General features: G+C 36.5%; 1 protein-coding gene across 7 annotated transcripts in view; it reads left to right on the forward strand.

Annotated features, from left to right (window-relative positions):
• The window catches only part of FRMD3 (FERM domain containing 3), a 146,044-nt gene that overhangs the window by 67,333 nt on the left and 61,578 nt on the right, over positions 1 to 17,133 (forward strand). For 2 of the 7 annotated variants that reach the window (XM_051801432.1, XM_051801434.1), the window contains exons 2-4: positions 3,982 to 4,086; positions 15,761 to 15,850; positions 16,406 to 16,448. In XM_051801432.1, the coding sequence (XP_051657392.1) occupies positions 3,982 to 4,086; positions 15,761 to 15,850; positions 16,406 to 16,448 (238 nt within the window). Of the gene's footprint in view, positions 1 to 3,981; positions 4,087 to 8,005; positions 8,064 to 15,760; positions 15,851 to 16,405; positions 16,449 to 17,133 lie in introns of those variants that run through there. The other 5 variants (XM_051801440.1, XM_051801435.1, XM_051801436.1 and 2 more) reach the window with 4 other exon arrangements.

The following is a 17,133-nucleotide window of genomic DNA, read 5'->3' on the forward strand; positions in this document are numbered from 1 at the left end:
AGCCTTAGGAAAAACATACTCATCTTGTCTGTGCCAATTTATCTAAACAAATCAGGGAGTAATTCCTCAAATTATTTATAGGAATCTCCAAAAGCCTATTTTTTGTTGAGTGTGTGAAATGTCTACATTACAGGACTTTGTTTAAAGCCATTGCATAGATTACAAAAATCTGAACGAAAATATATCTCCGTTGAGACAGACATATTTCAATTAATGGACTTAGAAAAAAGTGGTTTGTTTAACATGGTATTCTTTCATTGAAAACATTGTATTGATTACAATCCAGGACATTTCCTATCTCTTGCTCGTATACTTTTGTGACTCTTGTCTCTGCCTGCATACGTCTTCTGTATTGGAGAGTAGTTGATGACTTCTGGGTAAACTGTGGTAAAATTATCAAAGGTTCGAGCTGTGAAAATTTTAAAAGTATGACTTAATTTTTGCTTTTAGATTCCTCTTGTTTGTGGCTGACATGTTTCAGTAGTGTTTGAAAATAATGGCTTTTTTTAATGATGTAATTTTTCCATGTTCTGACAAACATCCTAAAATATGGTATTAAAAGTATTTTTCTGAATTGCTGCAAAGTACTTTTTTGATATAGAAGGGTCTGGGGATTGTTTTTGTTTGTTTGTTTGTCTGTTTAAAAGGATTCCTTAATTGGAAAGCTACATGGCAAATGTCTGAAATTTCAGGCAATGTTTTATATTCATTATCCTGTGACCTAAATCCATTCCTCTGCTCTCTTGTGGATGACTGGCAGTTTCTAATTTAATTTATCCATATTCTTTCACAAATGAGAATAAACTTTGAATTTAATATATTCTTTTATAGTACGGTAATAAGTAGTAATATGTAATAAGAACATGGGAGATGAGAAAGATCATCAATTTCTAAGGATCAGGAGAATTTGGAGCATTGTTAGAGAAGTGTAGAAAGTGTTTATGTATGTTTTTTGTAGAAAACAAAATTAGCAGCAATTGCCCATCCTACTTGTCACACAATGTATTATGAATTCGGACTTGACATGCTGTGTTCCACATCAAGTATTTTCCTCTGTGGATCAACTAAGATCTGAGTTTTTTCAAATTTCAGGTATTTAAAAAGCATTAAGAGTGAAATGTTTGCAACAGTATTTCTTGTGAAAACACTCATTACATTATGTATGTGCCAATTTAGCAACTTTTATACATCTTGAATATTATTTAATATCTGGCAGTGAACTGATGTGTATAGTAACCAAGGGTGAGATTATTAACTAGTCTCTCTTATTTATCCATGGCAGGCTTAAAGATTCCTAGAGCATGAATTTAGCTTGGAGGCTTTTGTTCGTCTGCTCTTTTTTGTTTGGTTTATTTCTATCGTCTATCTTCCAAGCAAGAAAACTAGGGCGTCAATTCCTTTCAGAAAGGGAACATTGTTACTGAATTAAAAAACACCGTACTTGCCATAGCCTTCTATCAGCTTCTTCAGGAACTCAAAGAATTTGTGATTATTTAGTCAAGCAAAGACTTTTAAAATGAACAGATTAGAGTGCAAACCTGTAGAAATTAGAAGACTGTATTGCTGAGTATTCTTCCACTAACACCCTCTAATGTTGTCACATGAAAATATGACTAGTCTGGTTTCCTCATTTACAAATGAGAAGGATTTCTTTCATGTGCTGTTGTTAGTAAAATCTGTTTTCATGTTTGAAATAACAGTCAATAGCTGTTATTTCCGAGTTCTATTTAGTTTGCTGTAGATTAATCTTAAAAATATGTGCAACTTAAATGTCATGTGTGTGTGTTCGTGATTTTTTCTTTTGCCTCTGTAATGAAATGTCACTGTGCAATTTTGTCATAATGTTTTGATGGTCTCTCATAGTCACAAAACTTTGCAGACTATAAGCTTTTCAATTAGAAAACAGTTTATTGAGATGCGACTGTGTAAATGTAGACCTTTTTTGTCAGCCGCAGAATGACAGTTTTCTTTTTGCACTTTTCAGTCTTTGGTAGGACTTTGCATTTTGAGGAAAGTTTTCTCTATGTTGTCACTAGGCTGCCCAATACTTGTAACTGGGTACAGTACCAAATAAATGTCAGTGTGTTTGTTAACCATTCCTAATGACAAACAAGTTGATTTTTAAGTTTCTCAGGGCTGGAAGGAAACAATTACAGAAGGAGACCTTTGCAGCTATGTAACACAGGAAAAGGCAGCAGTGCACGGTGCCAAGCATGAGGTTGCATGAGCATGTACAGAATAGACAGATTGGATTAACATCCTTTGACAATGTCTGTTTAAAAATAGGCAAACAATTTATAGAAATACCATGGTGCAGACAAGGCAAGAGATATCCTCCAGGCAAGAAGCAGAGTATGGAAAAGTATAGGACCTAGTGCAGGGTAAATATATAGGAGATAAAAGGTGGAAAAAGATAGGACTAGTGGAAGTAGATGGCTTACACAATAGGAATTGAAGCTAAGGCCTCCACAAGTAGGAAAGAGAAATCTGTAGAGAAACTAGTAATTCCATTGTGGCTGGAAGTGTATTCAAGAGGAGAGAAGGTCCATATGGCGGGGAATGCCTTGGCACACTGGAAGGGCAGTGCAGCTCTCTGTAAGTTGCTTAACTGAGGGTACTTTTTATTTAGTTATCTCTTTGTTTAGTGGTGGAAATGAAAAGACAAGCAACGGTATCCACGTCAGAACTCCTTTTTAATTGTGAAGATAGGAAAAGAAAGCAGTTGTTCATGTATTGTATTATTTTCTAACTCTCCAGTCTTGAAGCATGTCTCATTTTTCCTGTGGGAAGCAGGTCTCACCAGAGAGTGGTGGACCTGAGGCCATTGCTTTCTCTGCCCTTTAGAGTATGACCTCAGACAGGTCATGGTGCTGGTTTTGTCTCAATTGCTTCTATGTGAAATGAAGATGATAACAATATCCAGTTTTGTAAATTACCTTGAGAAATACAAAAGCTTTCTCTTCCCTTTTGCTTGCCATCCTGTTTATGGCTTAAATTGCCTGTTTTTAAAGAAAGGCTAGTTAAGTAATATCTTTTATATAACATGATTGCATGTCCTGTGTACTTTCTATTCACCAGACATTAAAGAAGTGAGTTCAAGTTGTTTCATGTCAGCTAAGGATAGAACGCACTACCTAGTCCACAGCAAAGGTGTCTCAGTGTGGGACCAGGGTAGACAGATAGAGGGGAAAAAAGAGACCTGACACTGCTGCATGGTAAAGCACCTTTGTCTGCTTGGAATGGGCTGGTTTAGGCAAAAAGGTTTAGCTCTGTGTTAATATTGACACAAATCACAATTCGGAAAAAAAGCCAAGCTGAACCCTCACATCAGCTGATCAGAAGAAATGTGAAAATTCTTGTAGGATCTCCATATTAGGCAGTAGATAAAGGAGAAATGAAACACAGTATTGGGATTGAAGAAAGCAGAAATAAAGAATGAAATGTTTTACCCAGAAGCAGTGCAAAAATGAAAACATCTCTTTCAGTCATTTGGGCATATTTTCCTTGTACTGACTGCGAATTAAGGATCAAGTCTGTCTTGCTGTGGGCACTGTATAAGGATCCAGTAAGATACTCACTGCCAAAACTGCTTACAGACTTGGGGCATACAAAAAAACCCACACACTGTTTTGAAATTCTGTATGTAAGTGAGTATCTGTTATGCCATTATATCAGCAAGTGGAAATATGATTACTAGTAATATATTAAATATTATAAATTTGTGGCTATTAGAGCAGCATGCGTTTTTCTGAGATAGGAGTAGTAATGATATTTTCTTAACCAATGAATTTGTGAATATTCAGAGAGTGTATTAATCATTAATCTCCTCCATCTTTTAGAGGAGATAAATGGTTAAATCCTTGTCCTCATCTGAATAACAACAAATTTCATGTGCCATTTGCCTTGACACTTTGATTAGACTTTGTAGACAGCAAGTTCAGAATACTCAACATAATGTATCAATTATTTCTCTTTTTACAGAGGGAAACCAAAGGTCAGTTTCTTATAGATCACATCTGCAACTATTACAGCTTGCTGGAAAAAGACTATTTTGGCATTCGATATGTTGACCCTGAGAAGCAGAGGGTATGTATATGATCTCTGACTACATTTGCTTTTAAGTAATGCTAAATTGATTTTTTTTCAATAAACATGTAAATTCTCATGCAAAGTTATGTATCTCTGAGGATATATACTCTGGTCATAATCTGTAGCTGTTCCTAAAGTGTCATTATTAATTTAATTTTCCCCTCAGTTCATCTATTTAGTTTCGGGTAAATTGATACATTCTGATTTGTGTAGTTCTCCTGGGCACTTGAGCTAGAAATAATCTATAAGCATGAAACAGAATTAGCACAGAGTAGCTCTAGGCTCTGGCAGTGCAGTGGAATTTGGGATTTTTAGTTTTCTATAGAGTATGCTTCTTGGGATATGTAGGCAAAAATCCTATTAAGTTTAACAGCTAAAAGGAGAAATTCTGTTCCACTCATTACAGGTTGTATGGACTTAAAATCTGTAATGCACAAAACAGACATGATTTGTCAAGTTGTGCGGATTCATCAGTTTGGTTCTCCCTGTGACCATCTTTGCATTTGTGCAATAAAATTTATAGGCCTGTACTCTAGGCGTTTGTGTGGGCAGTGATTAGTCGTCTTTCCTAGGTGTAAGGTGGTCCTGTCATGCAGGTGGTGTTTTATAGGGGATTTGCTACTGCTATCCCCTGCTTAGCTTCAGATATTTTTACTGTTTGAGAGTAGGAAAGAATGGTCAACTCAGGAAGCAGAAGTCTTCAGACAGTGAAATTCAGAACTCCTTTACTGTGTCATCCTGCTGGTCTCAAGATTAAGACTTAGATATGATTTTAAATATCTTGGGGACATATACTGGCATTTAATATCTGGAAACAATCACCAGTTTGAAACTGCTATAAGAGGAAAAAAACATTTTGCTGTATATCTCTTGGTACACCCTAATTAGTTTTATCAAAAATCATCAGAATTTGGGAATCACCATCAGCTCAACCTTATAGAATTGCAACAGCTTTGTGAAGCTGCAGCAAATCATTTCCATTGCAACCCCCTTTTAAAATGAAAATAACTAGCCGTTATTCTGACCAGTGTTCTTAATTCTGCACACACATAGCAATTACAAAGGTGTTCACTTGGTTGGAATTGATGGGAAAATTAGGTGGAGTGCTAGATTAGACTATAATTAGGTAGAACTTAATGAATACTTCTGTTGGGCCTTTCTCTGACATCACTCAAAAATAGCTACAGAAAAGTTATTTTACTTAACAGCAATCAAAGGGGTTGTTTTATTACAAAAAAAACTTTGATTTTTTTTTTTTAGTCAGAATACTTTAAAAAAGTTATGCTTCAGAAAAAGACTCTAAGAACTCAACCCCATTGTGATTCTTATTATAGCCTACCTTACGTGGTTCCCATATTTCAAATTCTCTGCAGTGTCTTATCCACCTCGACTATGCAGTTGTTTGTTTATATCTTATAGTATATCTAATTTGATGTTAAGTTTATGGAAGATTATAGCTTTTAAGGAAGCTAAAATTTTCTCTTGGTTGGCAGCAAAAGACAATTTTGAGAAACAAATTATGTTCTTACTTAAAAAATCTCAAGTCTTCATTCCCCTTTATATCGAACAACTGAGAATACTGTAGCCATCCTGAGTAGTAGGATGGCTTGTATCAACCAACTTATCAAACTTACATTTTCCATACATGCATTTTTAAATGTTCTCATGCTTTTAAGCAAATGGATAACTTCTCTTGGATATTATTTCTTTATTTTAAATTATCTTGTGAATTAGGACAGGCTTCATAAGGGATATTTCTTTATACAGACTCAAAAACTCTGATGATGAGTTGAAAGAAACGTATTTTTCTCTTATGTTACAATTCATCAAAATAAGCTATTTTTATGTGCACTATCTTCTATTGTCCCTTTGTCCTGTTTTGTTTGGTTTTTTCCCTTTTTTTTTTTTTTTAAGATTGCACGTCTTAATATTTAAACGTAAAATGCTTTTCCTCAGAGTGGATATTTCCTCTGCCACAGACTCCATCCTAAGGACTAAAACTTTAACCAAATGCTATAATAAAGTAATTTTGTTTTTATGTCATCTGGCTCTTCTGAATCTCTGATCCTGTAGAGGTTCACTTACATGAATCTTGCTTCTGCATACAGATGCATAAATACCTCTTACTCAGATGCAGAAGAATTTTGAAACTTCTGCAGCAGAAGACTGTTCCGATCTTTTTTTTGATCTTAAAGTAACATACTAACCAACGATCTCTTAGTAGTATAACAAGCATGAGACTTTATGAATAATTAGGAACTTAGGCATTGTAGCTAGATAAAAGTTCAGCAGTAAATGCCTCATGCCATGGTTTAGGAACAGCACTCCCCAGTTTAGTGTTCCCACTGAAAAGAAAGTGATAATTCATCCTGTACCAGTTAACAATGTGTATGACATTGTACTTCAGTGCCCCATAGACAAATAAAGAGATGCGGGATAATGTATAAAATGCATAGTGACTGGTCTGGTTTTAGTTCATGATGTGACTATGATAAATAATGATAAATTTATTTACCTTTTCTTAGGATTAAATTTCAGGAAAGTATTAATGTTGTTACACCCTAATGAGACCTCAGCTATTCTGATCTAGATATCTGCATTTAAGAAAGGTCAATTTAACTGAGGAGGGAAAGAGGAAAGAAGGAGAAGCAGTATATACAGAGAGAATATAAAGAGAATGGAGAAGTTATTTATGACAGGATGTTAAGAAGGACATAACGCATTTAGTGCTGGAAAACAAAGGCTAAGAAGATATGGTTATACATGCATCAGATTGTAAAGTAGAAAAAAAAAGAAAATTTATGCAAGGGAGGTGCTTTCTTAAACTGGTGAGAGCTGCACTGTCTGGAACAACATAATAGAGGTAGTGGGGCAAAGTTTTTACACTAGATTTGTAAATAATTTTCAGAAAATTCTCTATAATTTTATGGAAGGAGTTTATATTAAATGCCGACAAAGATAGAGACTAGGCACCATCTTCTGAAGGTTCTTCCAAAATGCATGTAATAGGAACTGCAACCAAAAAGCATAACTGTTTTTTAGGAGACTTAATATTGATTCTGATGTAGGTAGCGTACAACTCATTGTTGTACGTGCTTTGCCCAGTTTCTTGGAAGTGCTGAAAGCCTCTGCTGTAGTTTATATTCAACAGCAAACAGTCTCTGTTTTTTTACAGAAAGGGCTATATCAATGATTCCAAATGAAACTGCCGAAATCATGCATTTAACTTTGGCTTTCAGTGAATTATTCTTGATTGGCTCTTTGAATAGTTAAGCTATATGACATAATAGTATATTATTATATAGTGTACACACACATACATACATATATATTAAATATTATGCAGATTTACTCCTGTTGGCATTTAGTCTATTAGTGATACTTGCTCCCTTTTATTCATATGTAAATTTTTTTGTGCAGAGCTTTCAGAGTTGCTCCAAAAGCTAATTTACAGTCCTTTTGTTTTGTAATTTATTGAGGGAGCCCAAGCAGGCAAAAATACCTGCTTTATTTCACCATAGATGTCTTCTTTCAGAGTATGCTACCAAAATGTAGCATTTTGACTTAGGAGTGTTGAAATGTTTGTCTGAGTTTGAGAATTTAAAAAATTGACTGTTTCAATATTTCAGATGCTTCAAATGAAATATTTCAAAATTTCTGTTTAGAACATTCAGATGTAAAAAAAAGGTAGATAATTGAGCTAATTGTCTTATATTGGAACAAAATTTTGAAATGTGGGAAAACACGTTGTTTTTATAGGTTATTTTTCAAGTAAGTTATAATGTATACACTCCTTTTTCCCCTCAGTCCCACTTTTATAACAATCCTTTCCTATTACATAAGTAAATGTGTGTGTATCTTTTGGGCGTACTTAAACTTTTAAAAATTTTCTATAGTTTTCCATTTTCTATTCCAGAACAGAAAAGAAATCCTGGGAGACACAAAAGAAGGAGGCATGGGAGACACAAAAGAAGGCATAGCTTTTTTTGTATCTTTGGGTATACGGGAGAGTAATAATGACAATGACATCAAATTATCTAGCAGTTAAAGACTCTAGGTTCTACATCATATCTGCTGTTTTATCTTTTTGCATCACATTTGGATGTTCCTTTAGGGAGACTGTGCCTTAGGATATATTCAGAAATGTCAAGACTATCCTAGTAGTATGTAGTAAATTGCAGTATGCCATTTTATATGTAATGATATTCCACTGGGAACAGAGGAGTTCCTAATGTTCATATATTAACTGTTGATTTTTTCACGTGGATTTCTGAGAAAACTAAGTATTTGGGATCACATTGCCTTTCTCCCTGACTCTCAGCTGTAGTAACTTTTTAAGCCAGTTTTGGTCAGATTTGACTAGGGAAGTGATCATCCCCCTGTATGCGGCATTGATGAGGCCATACTTCTAGTGCTGTGTTCAGTTTTGGGTCCCTCACTTTAAAAAGGACATTGGGGTGCTGGAGTGTGTTCAGCAAAGTGCAACAAGGCTCATGAAAGGTCTTAAAAACATGTCTTGTGAGGAACAGGTGAGGGAGCTGGGTTCGTTTAGTCTCAAGAAGAGGAGGCTCAGGGGGACCTCATCGCTTTCTACAACTACCTGGAAGGACATTGCAGTGAGGCAGGGGCCGGTCTCTTCTGCTGTGTCTGCAGTGAGAGGACAAGAGGAAATGGATTTAACTGAGACAGGGAAGATTTAGATTAGATATTAGGAAAAATTTGTTCACTCTTAAGGTGGTCAGGTCTTGGAATAGATTGTCCGGGGAGGTGGTGGAGTCACCAGCCCTGGAGGTGTTCAAGAGGCATCTGGATCTGGCCCTGGGTGCTGTGGTTTAGTGGTGTAGGGTTTACAGAGGCAGGGCTGGGTGGACAACTGGACTGGATGGTCTTAAAGGTCTCTTCTAACCTTAATGATTCTGTGATTCCATATAGTTCTCAAATGTTAGGTTCCTGTGTGGTTACAAGAAGGTAAACTGCAAGATGGTGGTTAGAACCCTATTATTATTCTGACTGTGGGAAATGCTGTAGGGCAAAGCCACTCCAGGAAATCTAGAAGTAGTTGAAACAGAGACACAGTAAGAACACAGAAATCATCATTTGGAGCTTGCACTTTTTAGTAGTTTCAAACAGGAAACACAGATGGAGGAGCTGTTACTGATTCTCCTACTCAAGGAACTACTTACTGGTATATTTTAATGTATTAGATATTATATTGGGGCCAATTACCACACTCTTACCCTCGAGGAAATGCAGCATGGTTTATTCTGTGCCAGATACCCTGGGTTGACTGAACATCCTTTTTTTGGTTTTTTTTGAACTGGTATGAGATGAGAATAAAATGATACAATGCATCTGTTCAGCATCTGTCACTAGAGCTGACACTTTGTTGAAGGAGGTCATTGGTATTGAGGGCACTGGAAGATTGAACTGAAGGAAGATATTAGTGTGGTGAAATATATTCTTTAAGTCTCTTCAGGAGGACACCTGAGCAGTGATTTAAAGTTGGAAATATGTATTTCCTTTTTTTTTACCCTCGGTGGGTTGGTCTGAACACATGCTTATGATTATGTTTTTGAGTGTGAAAGTATGAGTTGGTAGTTAGGCAGAAATACCTTGAAAGTACCCATAGGATAGCTTGGAAGTGTTATGAAAAGGCTTTGTAGGACCCTGAAGCAACTGTGAAGTCTAAACTGTCACTGTAGAAAGGTTTGAGACCTTAAGCATTAAGATGCTTTGTCATGTGGATGTGCTGCAGGGCTGTCTGGGAGCAGCACAGCAATGCAGTGGTTTTCTGCCTGGCATTATGAAAACAAAGCTTCTGAATCAGTGAAACTGCTCTGTGAATACATTCTCTCTGTGCAGTTGATCTTGAATGGAGGCTCTGAGTACACCGGGATTTTCTGACTTCCCCAGAGCACAGAGCCTGGCTTGGTGCATTGCTAGAAAGATGACACTGTGCAGTATGAATTTGTCGATATGTCTGCCAGTTTCCCTCTAAAGAACTGTCGGAGATACAATTCTCGTTTTGCTCTCAGTCTTAAATGTGGTAAAAACCGCTGGGCAATTCTAAACAGAGAGAGCTTTTTTGTCAGATTGCATGTTTATTTCACTAGTAAGGCTGATGGGGAGACCCGTTTGGATTCTAGAGTACATCACTTCCAATTTACCTAGGCAGAATATTTGTTTAATCTGATAACCTAAGTTGAGAATGGTGAAGGTTGGGAGAAAGACACACCAGATAATTTGCAAGCTCAGCTTAATGAAGTTATGTCTTTGTGTAATGAATCATAAGGCTCCATACAGCTACGTGAAAAGATCTGTCTGGAAGCTCTCTATTTTCTTTGAAGGGGTAGAGCAGAAGTATTATAGACTGAACACTAGAGTGACTGAGCCACAGATAAATAAAAATTTTAGTCCTTCTCCATGCATATGAATCTTTCCTCCAGGACAGAGTTATCAAAGAAGTTACATGTGTTTGCATAAAGTCTTGCTGTGACAGTGCTTGATGTTCAGGTCATGCTGGTTCAAAAAAATATAGTAGAACTAGAAAAGGAACCAAGAAGGCCATGAGAATTATGTCAAGTAGGAAAGGATTTAATACATTAAGAGGTGGATTAGACTCGAATGATACAGCTAGGAAAAGAGGTGAGTGAGAGAGAAGGAGTGAGAGCAAGAGAATGAGCAAAAGTGAATGAGAAAGATATGACGTAAAGTGCCTTGGAGGAAGTGATCAGGGAAAGAATGCCCTGTAATTCTTACAACAGAACTGAAGCAAAAATAAACTATAAAGCAATTGGTATTGAGAAACAGTTTTAAAATACCATACCCAGTCATAAAATTCATGGTAGCTGTCAAAAATATGAAAAAAGTATTAAAAGTATTAAAATAGGAGTTTAGACAAATTGGTGAAAGTCTACAATGACTTACAAAAAAATTGTAATAGAGGCTGGTGTAAAAGGCCCAGTGAGCACTATGGGAATTATTGCTCTTGTTCTTTTCCCAAATGTTTGCTTCAGTCCATTTTCAGGGACAAAGTGTTGAATTAAATGGTAGCTTGCTTTTACCAGAGGAGTTGCATTCAGGTACTAAACAAGAATTGGACTGAAATGAATATTAGTACAAAGTGAATATATATATTTATATACACTTAATTTAGCAGAAATGCTACTAACTGAAATATTTTGTGTGAAGATTAATAAACTTGTAAAATAAACCATTCTGCAAGCTATTTTGATAAAAACAAAGATTTTTTTTCCCCATCAATTTGTGAACTGTTGTCTCTGAGCATGCGGTGGCTCATACATACATCAATATATGCAGAATTTATGGCCACATGTTCAGCTGATGTAGAAATTATGGATAAGTTGAGCTCTCCAACATATAGTATTGGTGTTCCTCTGAATATTTTAGTGTGGAAGGATTAACAGAGTGATAATTTGGAAATTTGTTTAATATATTCCAGTTCATAATCATACAAATTATTCTGTTCTAGTATATTCTACTATTTCTGAATCAGATTAATTTTTGTGATAGTGATGTACCTTGTTTGCTCCTGCTTAGCATACCACTAAACAGAGTCAGTGTCCTGATTTTGGGAGCAGTACAGAGGAGCAGCTCTGTTGCTACATCAGAACAACATTGATATTCTTGGTATAAAGGTTCTTAAAACCATGAAAAAATGGTATCAGGCTCAGCGCATGAAGAAGGAGACATGCGGTGTGCCCTGGGTCATTTGGCGTCTGTTGTGCCTGTATAGAGTGGGCATCCAATTAATTTCCCTCTCAGAGTTTCCATCATCTTTGGATACTGTTACTTTATTTTGTTTGTTCATTTGTTTTTGGTTTTTTTCCCAGGCTGTAACCTGGTCCTTTAGCCTCACTACCTTGAGGCTAAAGAAAATTTACTTTAATTATGCTCTCCATTAAAAGAAGAGGTTAAGTATTAATTTTCAAGATTAATATAGGGTTGAAGTTTAAATAAAATTAATTTTATTTGGCTAAGTATTACTTGTCAAGGGAGATTTAAATATTCACAATATTTGGCCACTTTTGATTACCCCTTCATAACTGCTTCTCAGGGGACTAAATCAAAAAACCTCTTGGCTTGGAGGAGGGGAGACTTTGAGGATGGTGAGACACTGACCTCAGAGAAGTTGTGCGTACCCTATCCCTGGAAATGTTCAAGGCCAGGTTGGATGGAGGTCTAAACCACTTGGTCTAGTGAAAGGTATCCCTGGCCATGGCATGGGGGTTGGAGATAGATGATGTTTAAGGTCCCTTCCAACTCAGGCCATTCTATGATTCTATGGCTGCGTCCTCTTTCCTCACCATTTCTAATTCTTAAGCCCTTTACCCTGTGCTCTATTGAGACCATGCTCAGTCCTCTCAGAGCTTCTCAGTGAATGGCTTTGTTTGAAACAAATTGTTGGCTGCAGTCCCTTTACTAAAAGCACATCAGTGTTTGTGGAGTTAAATTGACTTTCCAGAATGGTGCTTTTACCCTTGCATGGTGTCCTTGCTCACCATGAGCATTTGCTATGAAAGCTGATACCACATCAGCTGCTCAGCATTTGTGGGTAAGCAAGAACACACCTGGCCTCGCTAATGACCACTCAGTGCCACTTAAAGGCTGATCAGAGGTGAAGGCTCTATTTACAAAGCAAAGATAGCATCAGTCTGAAACGCAGCATGCAATCACAACGAAATCTTAGTCAGAAGGCAATTCTCAGCATATTTTATGATTCCAGCACCAAAAGTGATACCCAGAATAGTTATCTTACTCACCACTGGCACTTGAAGCACCAAGACTCATTAGGTATCTCATGACTGACCTTGAAGATCTCTGGGTATCTTTCTCTTTGCCTTCTGCTTCTGTGAGGACATCTGTCTTGATCACTGAGATACCCAGTGGCCACCCAAACCTCTTTTGGCAAAAAGATTAGAAATTAGTAGTGCTGAACATGAATGTTTGGTAATATGCGTTAGCTGGATTAGGATTCAAACTGTTCTTCCCCATTGGGCAACAACCATGTTGCTAACATGCTCTCAGTGAAACAAGAGGATCAGCCCCTGCAGAAATTATTTCTGATAATTGTTAAGTACTATCACATATAAAGCCAACCTGGTTTGAGATTGTAAGCCATCATCCAATTAAAGCAGCCTTTATGGACTACAGTGTCAAATACATGAGGCAAAAAATGAAACTGTATAAAAGTTTTGGAGGTTTTTTTCTCTCCCTAGTTTACACATTTTACTGCTAGTAGAGGAATGAAAGATTCTTGTATCTAGCTCCAATTTTACGTCTGACTAGTTTTGTTTGTTTTATTTGTCTTATGAAGCGTTAGTCTTACAATAAAGAGTGGAAAACACCTATGAACTGTTCTCACAAGGTGGAGCGGCATACAGTTTTAATGACATTTCTTTGCTGTTGAACATGTAAAATGCTTCTAAAATTTGTCCTGACAAGCGAACTCAAAATGTTTTATTTTCCTTTCATCAGATATTTTTTTTTTTTACTTTTTCAGGAAAATTGTTAAAAAAATATTGCTACATAAAAAAAGCATTTTGGAAAACCAGACACTTTTCAAGTTAAAGTTTCTGCAGAAACCCTTTGATTGATTTATGGGAACCTTAATCTGGTCCTAGCTATAACAGCTAATTAATCTTGGAATAAATATAGCCTGGACACTCTATAGCAGAGATAAGGCACATGTATTAATTATTAATAGTCAATGCTGTAAGGCTGGAAGATAAGTAAGTATTCAGGGGAAAATCTTTCCTAAAACTCGAACTGAAATATTCAAACAAATATAGGTGTGGCTATTTTCAGAAGCATTAGCTATGACTAGACGTTTATCTTCCTGTGACAGTCAGCGAGCATTAAGCACCTAATTGCTGTGTCTTTGAAAATCTCCACAAATTATAAAGTAACTGATCAGTTTTCTGGAAGATTCAGCTAAATTGTGTGCACATTTGCAATCTTTCACCAACAGAAGGTCACCACAGAAATCTGAGCTTCTTAAAAGTGCCTGTCAGTACCGTGACCTCCACAAGCAAGTACACTGCTTAATTGTTCAGTGTTTTTCAAATCAGTTTTTAACCCATGAAACTCAGGTCTTAGTGAAATGTTTGCTTTTAGACATGTTAGGTAAATCTGCGTTCCTGGGGATTTGGTGCACTGAATAGGGAATTTCATCCATGTCTCCGCTCTTTCATTTTTCATATCGTGAATTATGAGGGTTTCATATTTGCAAATTGACTTTTTTTACTTCTGACTTTTTAGAATAGGTAACTGACTTTTTCAAACAGCTCTAAATGCTGATCTGGTCTCTGCTTATATTTCAGATTAGTCTTTCAAAAAATATAATAAAATGGTGCTGTGCTTCTGCTATATGAAAATAGTGAATACCTCTAAACTCTCAGTTTCCCGGGAGCAGTACATCATGACTCAGTGTCTAATTGATTCTTTGCTGTCTGAATCTTCAACTAGGACTGCCATGAGCCTGGTTGAGGTGGAGTGTGTGCGTGAAGAGGTTAAGGAAAAAAAATTTTCATGTCTGTGTGTCTTGACTGTTTTTTTATCTGTTAATTCATTCTGGATTATGTATCTATAAAGCAGTGTGGAGTGTATAGGATTTCTTAAATGAGATTGCCTTTACCTTTTTATGATCAACACTCACCACCCATTATTCAGAATGAAATATATCAATAATGTATATGTAAAATCTAAGAAAGGAATGAAATGACCTAGATATTTCTAGTAGGTCAGTGAAACAGTCATTGCTGCCTCAATTCTGTTTCTCTCATCTTTTCTCCAAAAAAGAGAGATACTGGGAAAAGGAAATAGGTAAAGAAATGGCATAGGGTGGGTTTTTTGTTGTGGTTGTTGTTTGGAGTTTGGGGTTGTTGGTTTTTTTGTGGTGTTTGTCTTCTAAATACTGGGGTTCCATATCAGTCTCTCAGTGATAAGTGAGCTTCAAACAGAAGTATGTTTCAGTGCTTATCTCCAGTACTTCCGTAAACTTTATGCAAGAGTTTCTACACTGCAGAGATTTGAAAATGTTCTTTTCAAGGTATTTGTCTTATTGGAAGTTCTGTTTCAGAAAACTAATTTATAGTCATCCTGACTTTGACTGAACTCTTGAGATATCATAATTTAAAATATAATAATTTTCCAGCAGCTCCTACAGCTCCTCCAAATATATCCCCTTGGCCTTTCTTCGTAGAAGAATTACTATAAGTTATGAGGAAAAATGGTAGCTGATGTAGGATATTTTAAGTATTACTTATGTTTTAATAAATGGTAGGTTTTCTTTTTGCAGTAAACCATAGGCTTTTAGAGCTAGAATGAAAGGGTTAAAAATGAAACCCCTTAGTGCAAGGCCTTCCCGTGTTGATTATGCTTATTAAAGCTGAATACTACGCCTTTTGACCAGCTGCGTCTGCAGCACAGATCTCATTTTAGAGTGGAGATTTTTTGCTTACAGGAAAAATCCTCATACAAAAGCTATTGGCTGTGGTCAGAAGGGGCACTTGAATATCAGCATGTTCTTTTGTCTATCAAAACATCCTCCTGAATGGTTCAGCTACTGTTAGCAAGGGATGCGCTAAAGCTCTTAGATAGAATGTGAGCCTAGATTTTCATTACTGAAGAATCTGAGTTTATTTTCCAGGAGAATAAAAAAACCCACACCAAACCCAACCAAACAAAAAAACCGCTTTCCCTGCCATCACTCTTTTACTGGAAAGTTATGCACCTACTGGTAAGCATCCATATCTCTCTGTTGAGCACTGGCTGTCCATATTGTGAACATTTCCTGGAAAAATGCACTCTTTTTCCCTTCAGATTTTTAATTATTGCTAGAAGAGAACAATTACTTCTGCCCTGAGGGTTTTGACTGAGAATAAAGTACTTATACATGCCTCAGTTATAAGAACTGTAGAAGACAGCATTAATGAACAGATCCTGTTAAAGTTTCTGAGTAGTCTATTCTGCTGTCCAATACGATCGTTCTTCTAGAAAAAAATTACTTAAAGTGTAAGATTGACATGTCTGCTCCAAGCTTAGCACTAGAGCCTGTCACCTTCAAATGCATCTTTGAAATATTTTTCTTATTTCTACATCAGCTACATCCATCTTATAGGCAGTGGTGACATCAAGTGTGCTTATACAATGCAATTCTTGTATAGAGGTGCTTTTCCCATTTATGTATGTCTCAGTGAAACAAAAATCCTATTTCTCATTTTTGGTAACAAACAAGGATATTTTTGTCTACTGCCATCCATATTAACCTCTGCTCTCTGCTTTGCCTTTCCAGCACTGGCTTGAGCCTAACAAGTCCATCTTCAAGCAAATGAAATGTAAGTGTTTAGAGCTCAGGTTTTAAAAATTATTTTGAAATGTCCAAAGGTTTTATTTTGCTTCCATGCAGTAATTTAGACTCTGTTTCATTTGTTTCTTGGTGCAAATAGGCCCTTCATGTCCTATCCACAGTCCTAAAAACTCCATGCTATCTTCATTTCACCATCTCACAGTGTGCTGTGCTGCGTATCAAAAACTTTTCCTTACCGCTCAAGGCTAGAGCCGGAGGCCAGCAGGCATTGTGTGGAGTGGGAGATCTAGTGGGAAAACCTGTATGTTCAGGCTTTCGTTTTCAGTCAGACACAATCAGCCACTGGGAGATGGCAATAAAAAATGGAGCGTAGCAATTTGCTTCTGGGTCTTTTCCAGTTTTCCCTCTTCCTGCTGCCCCTTGCTTCCTGACAATGCAGAGAAAGGGTTTGAGGTAATTTTTATAGTCCAGCAAACTCAAGTACTGTGAGCTAAGTGGTTAGCTCCTGCCACATGTAGGGGGAAAATAAGGATCATTATTTTAAAAAGTGTCCTCAAAATAGGAATTCGTTATTTTAATTATCCTTTTTAAAGGATAGTCTAGTTTATCATTTCCATTAAATAGGACAACTGTGAAGACCTCTTCAGGAAACAGAACTACTTTGGTACTCAAAAGTTTATATCCAGCAGTAGAAGACAGTTTATTTGTCAATT

This window comes from Manacus candei, unplaced genomic scaffold (genome assembly GCF_025592945.1).
Source record: "Manacus candei isolate 608988 ecotype Guabito, Panama unplaced genomic scaffold, ASM2559294v1 h1tg000051l, whole genome shotgun sequence".
Lineage (NCBI taxonomy): Eukaryota > Metazoa > Chordata > Aves > Passeriformes > Pipridae > Manacus > Manacus candei.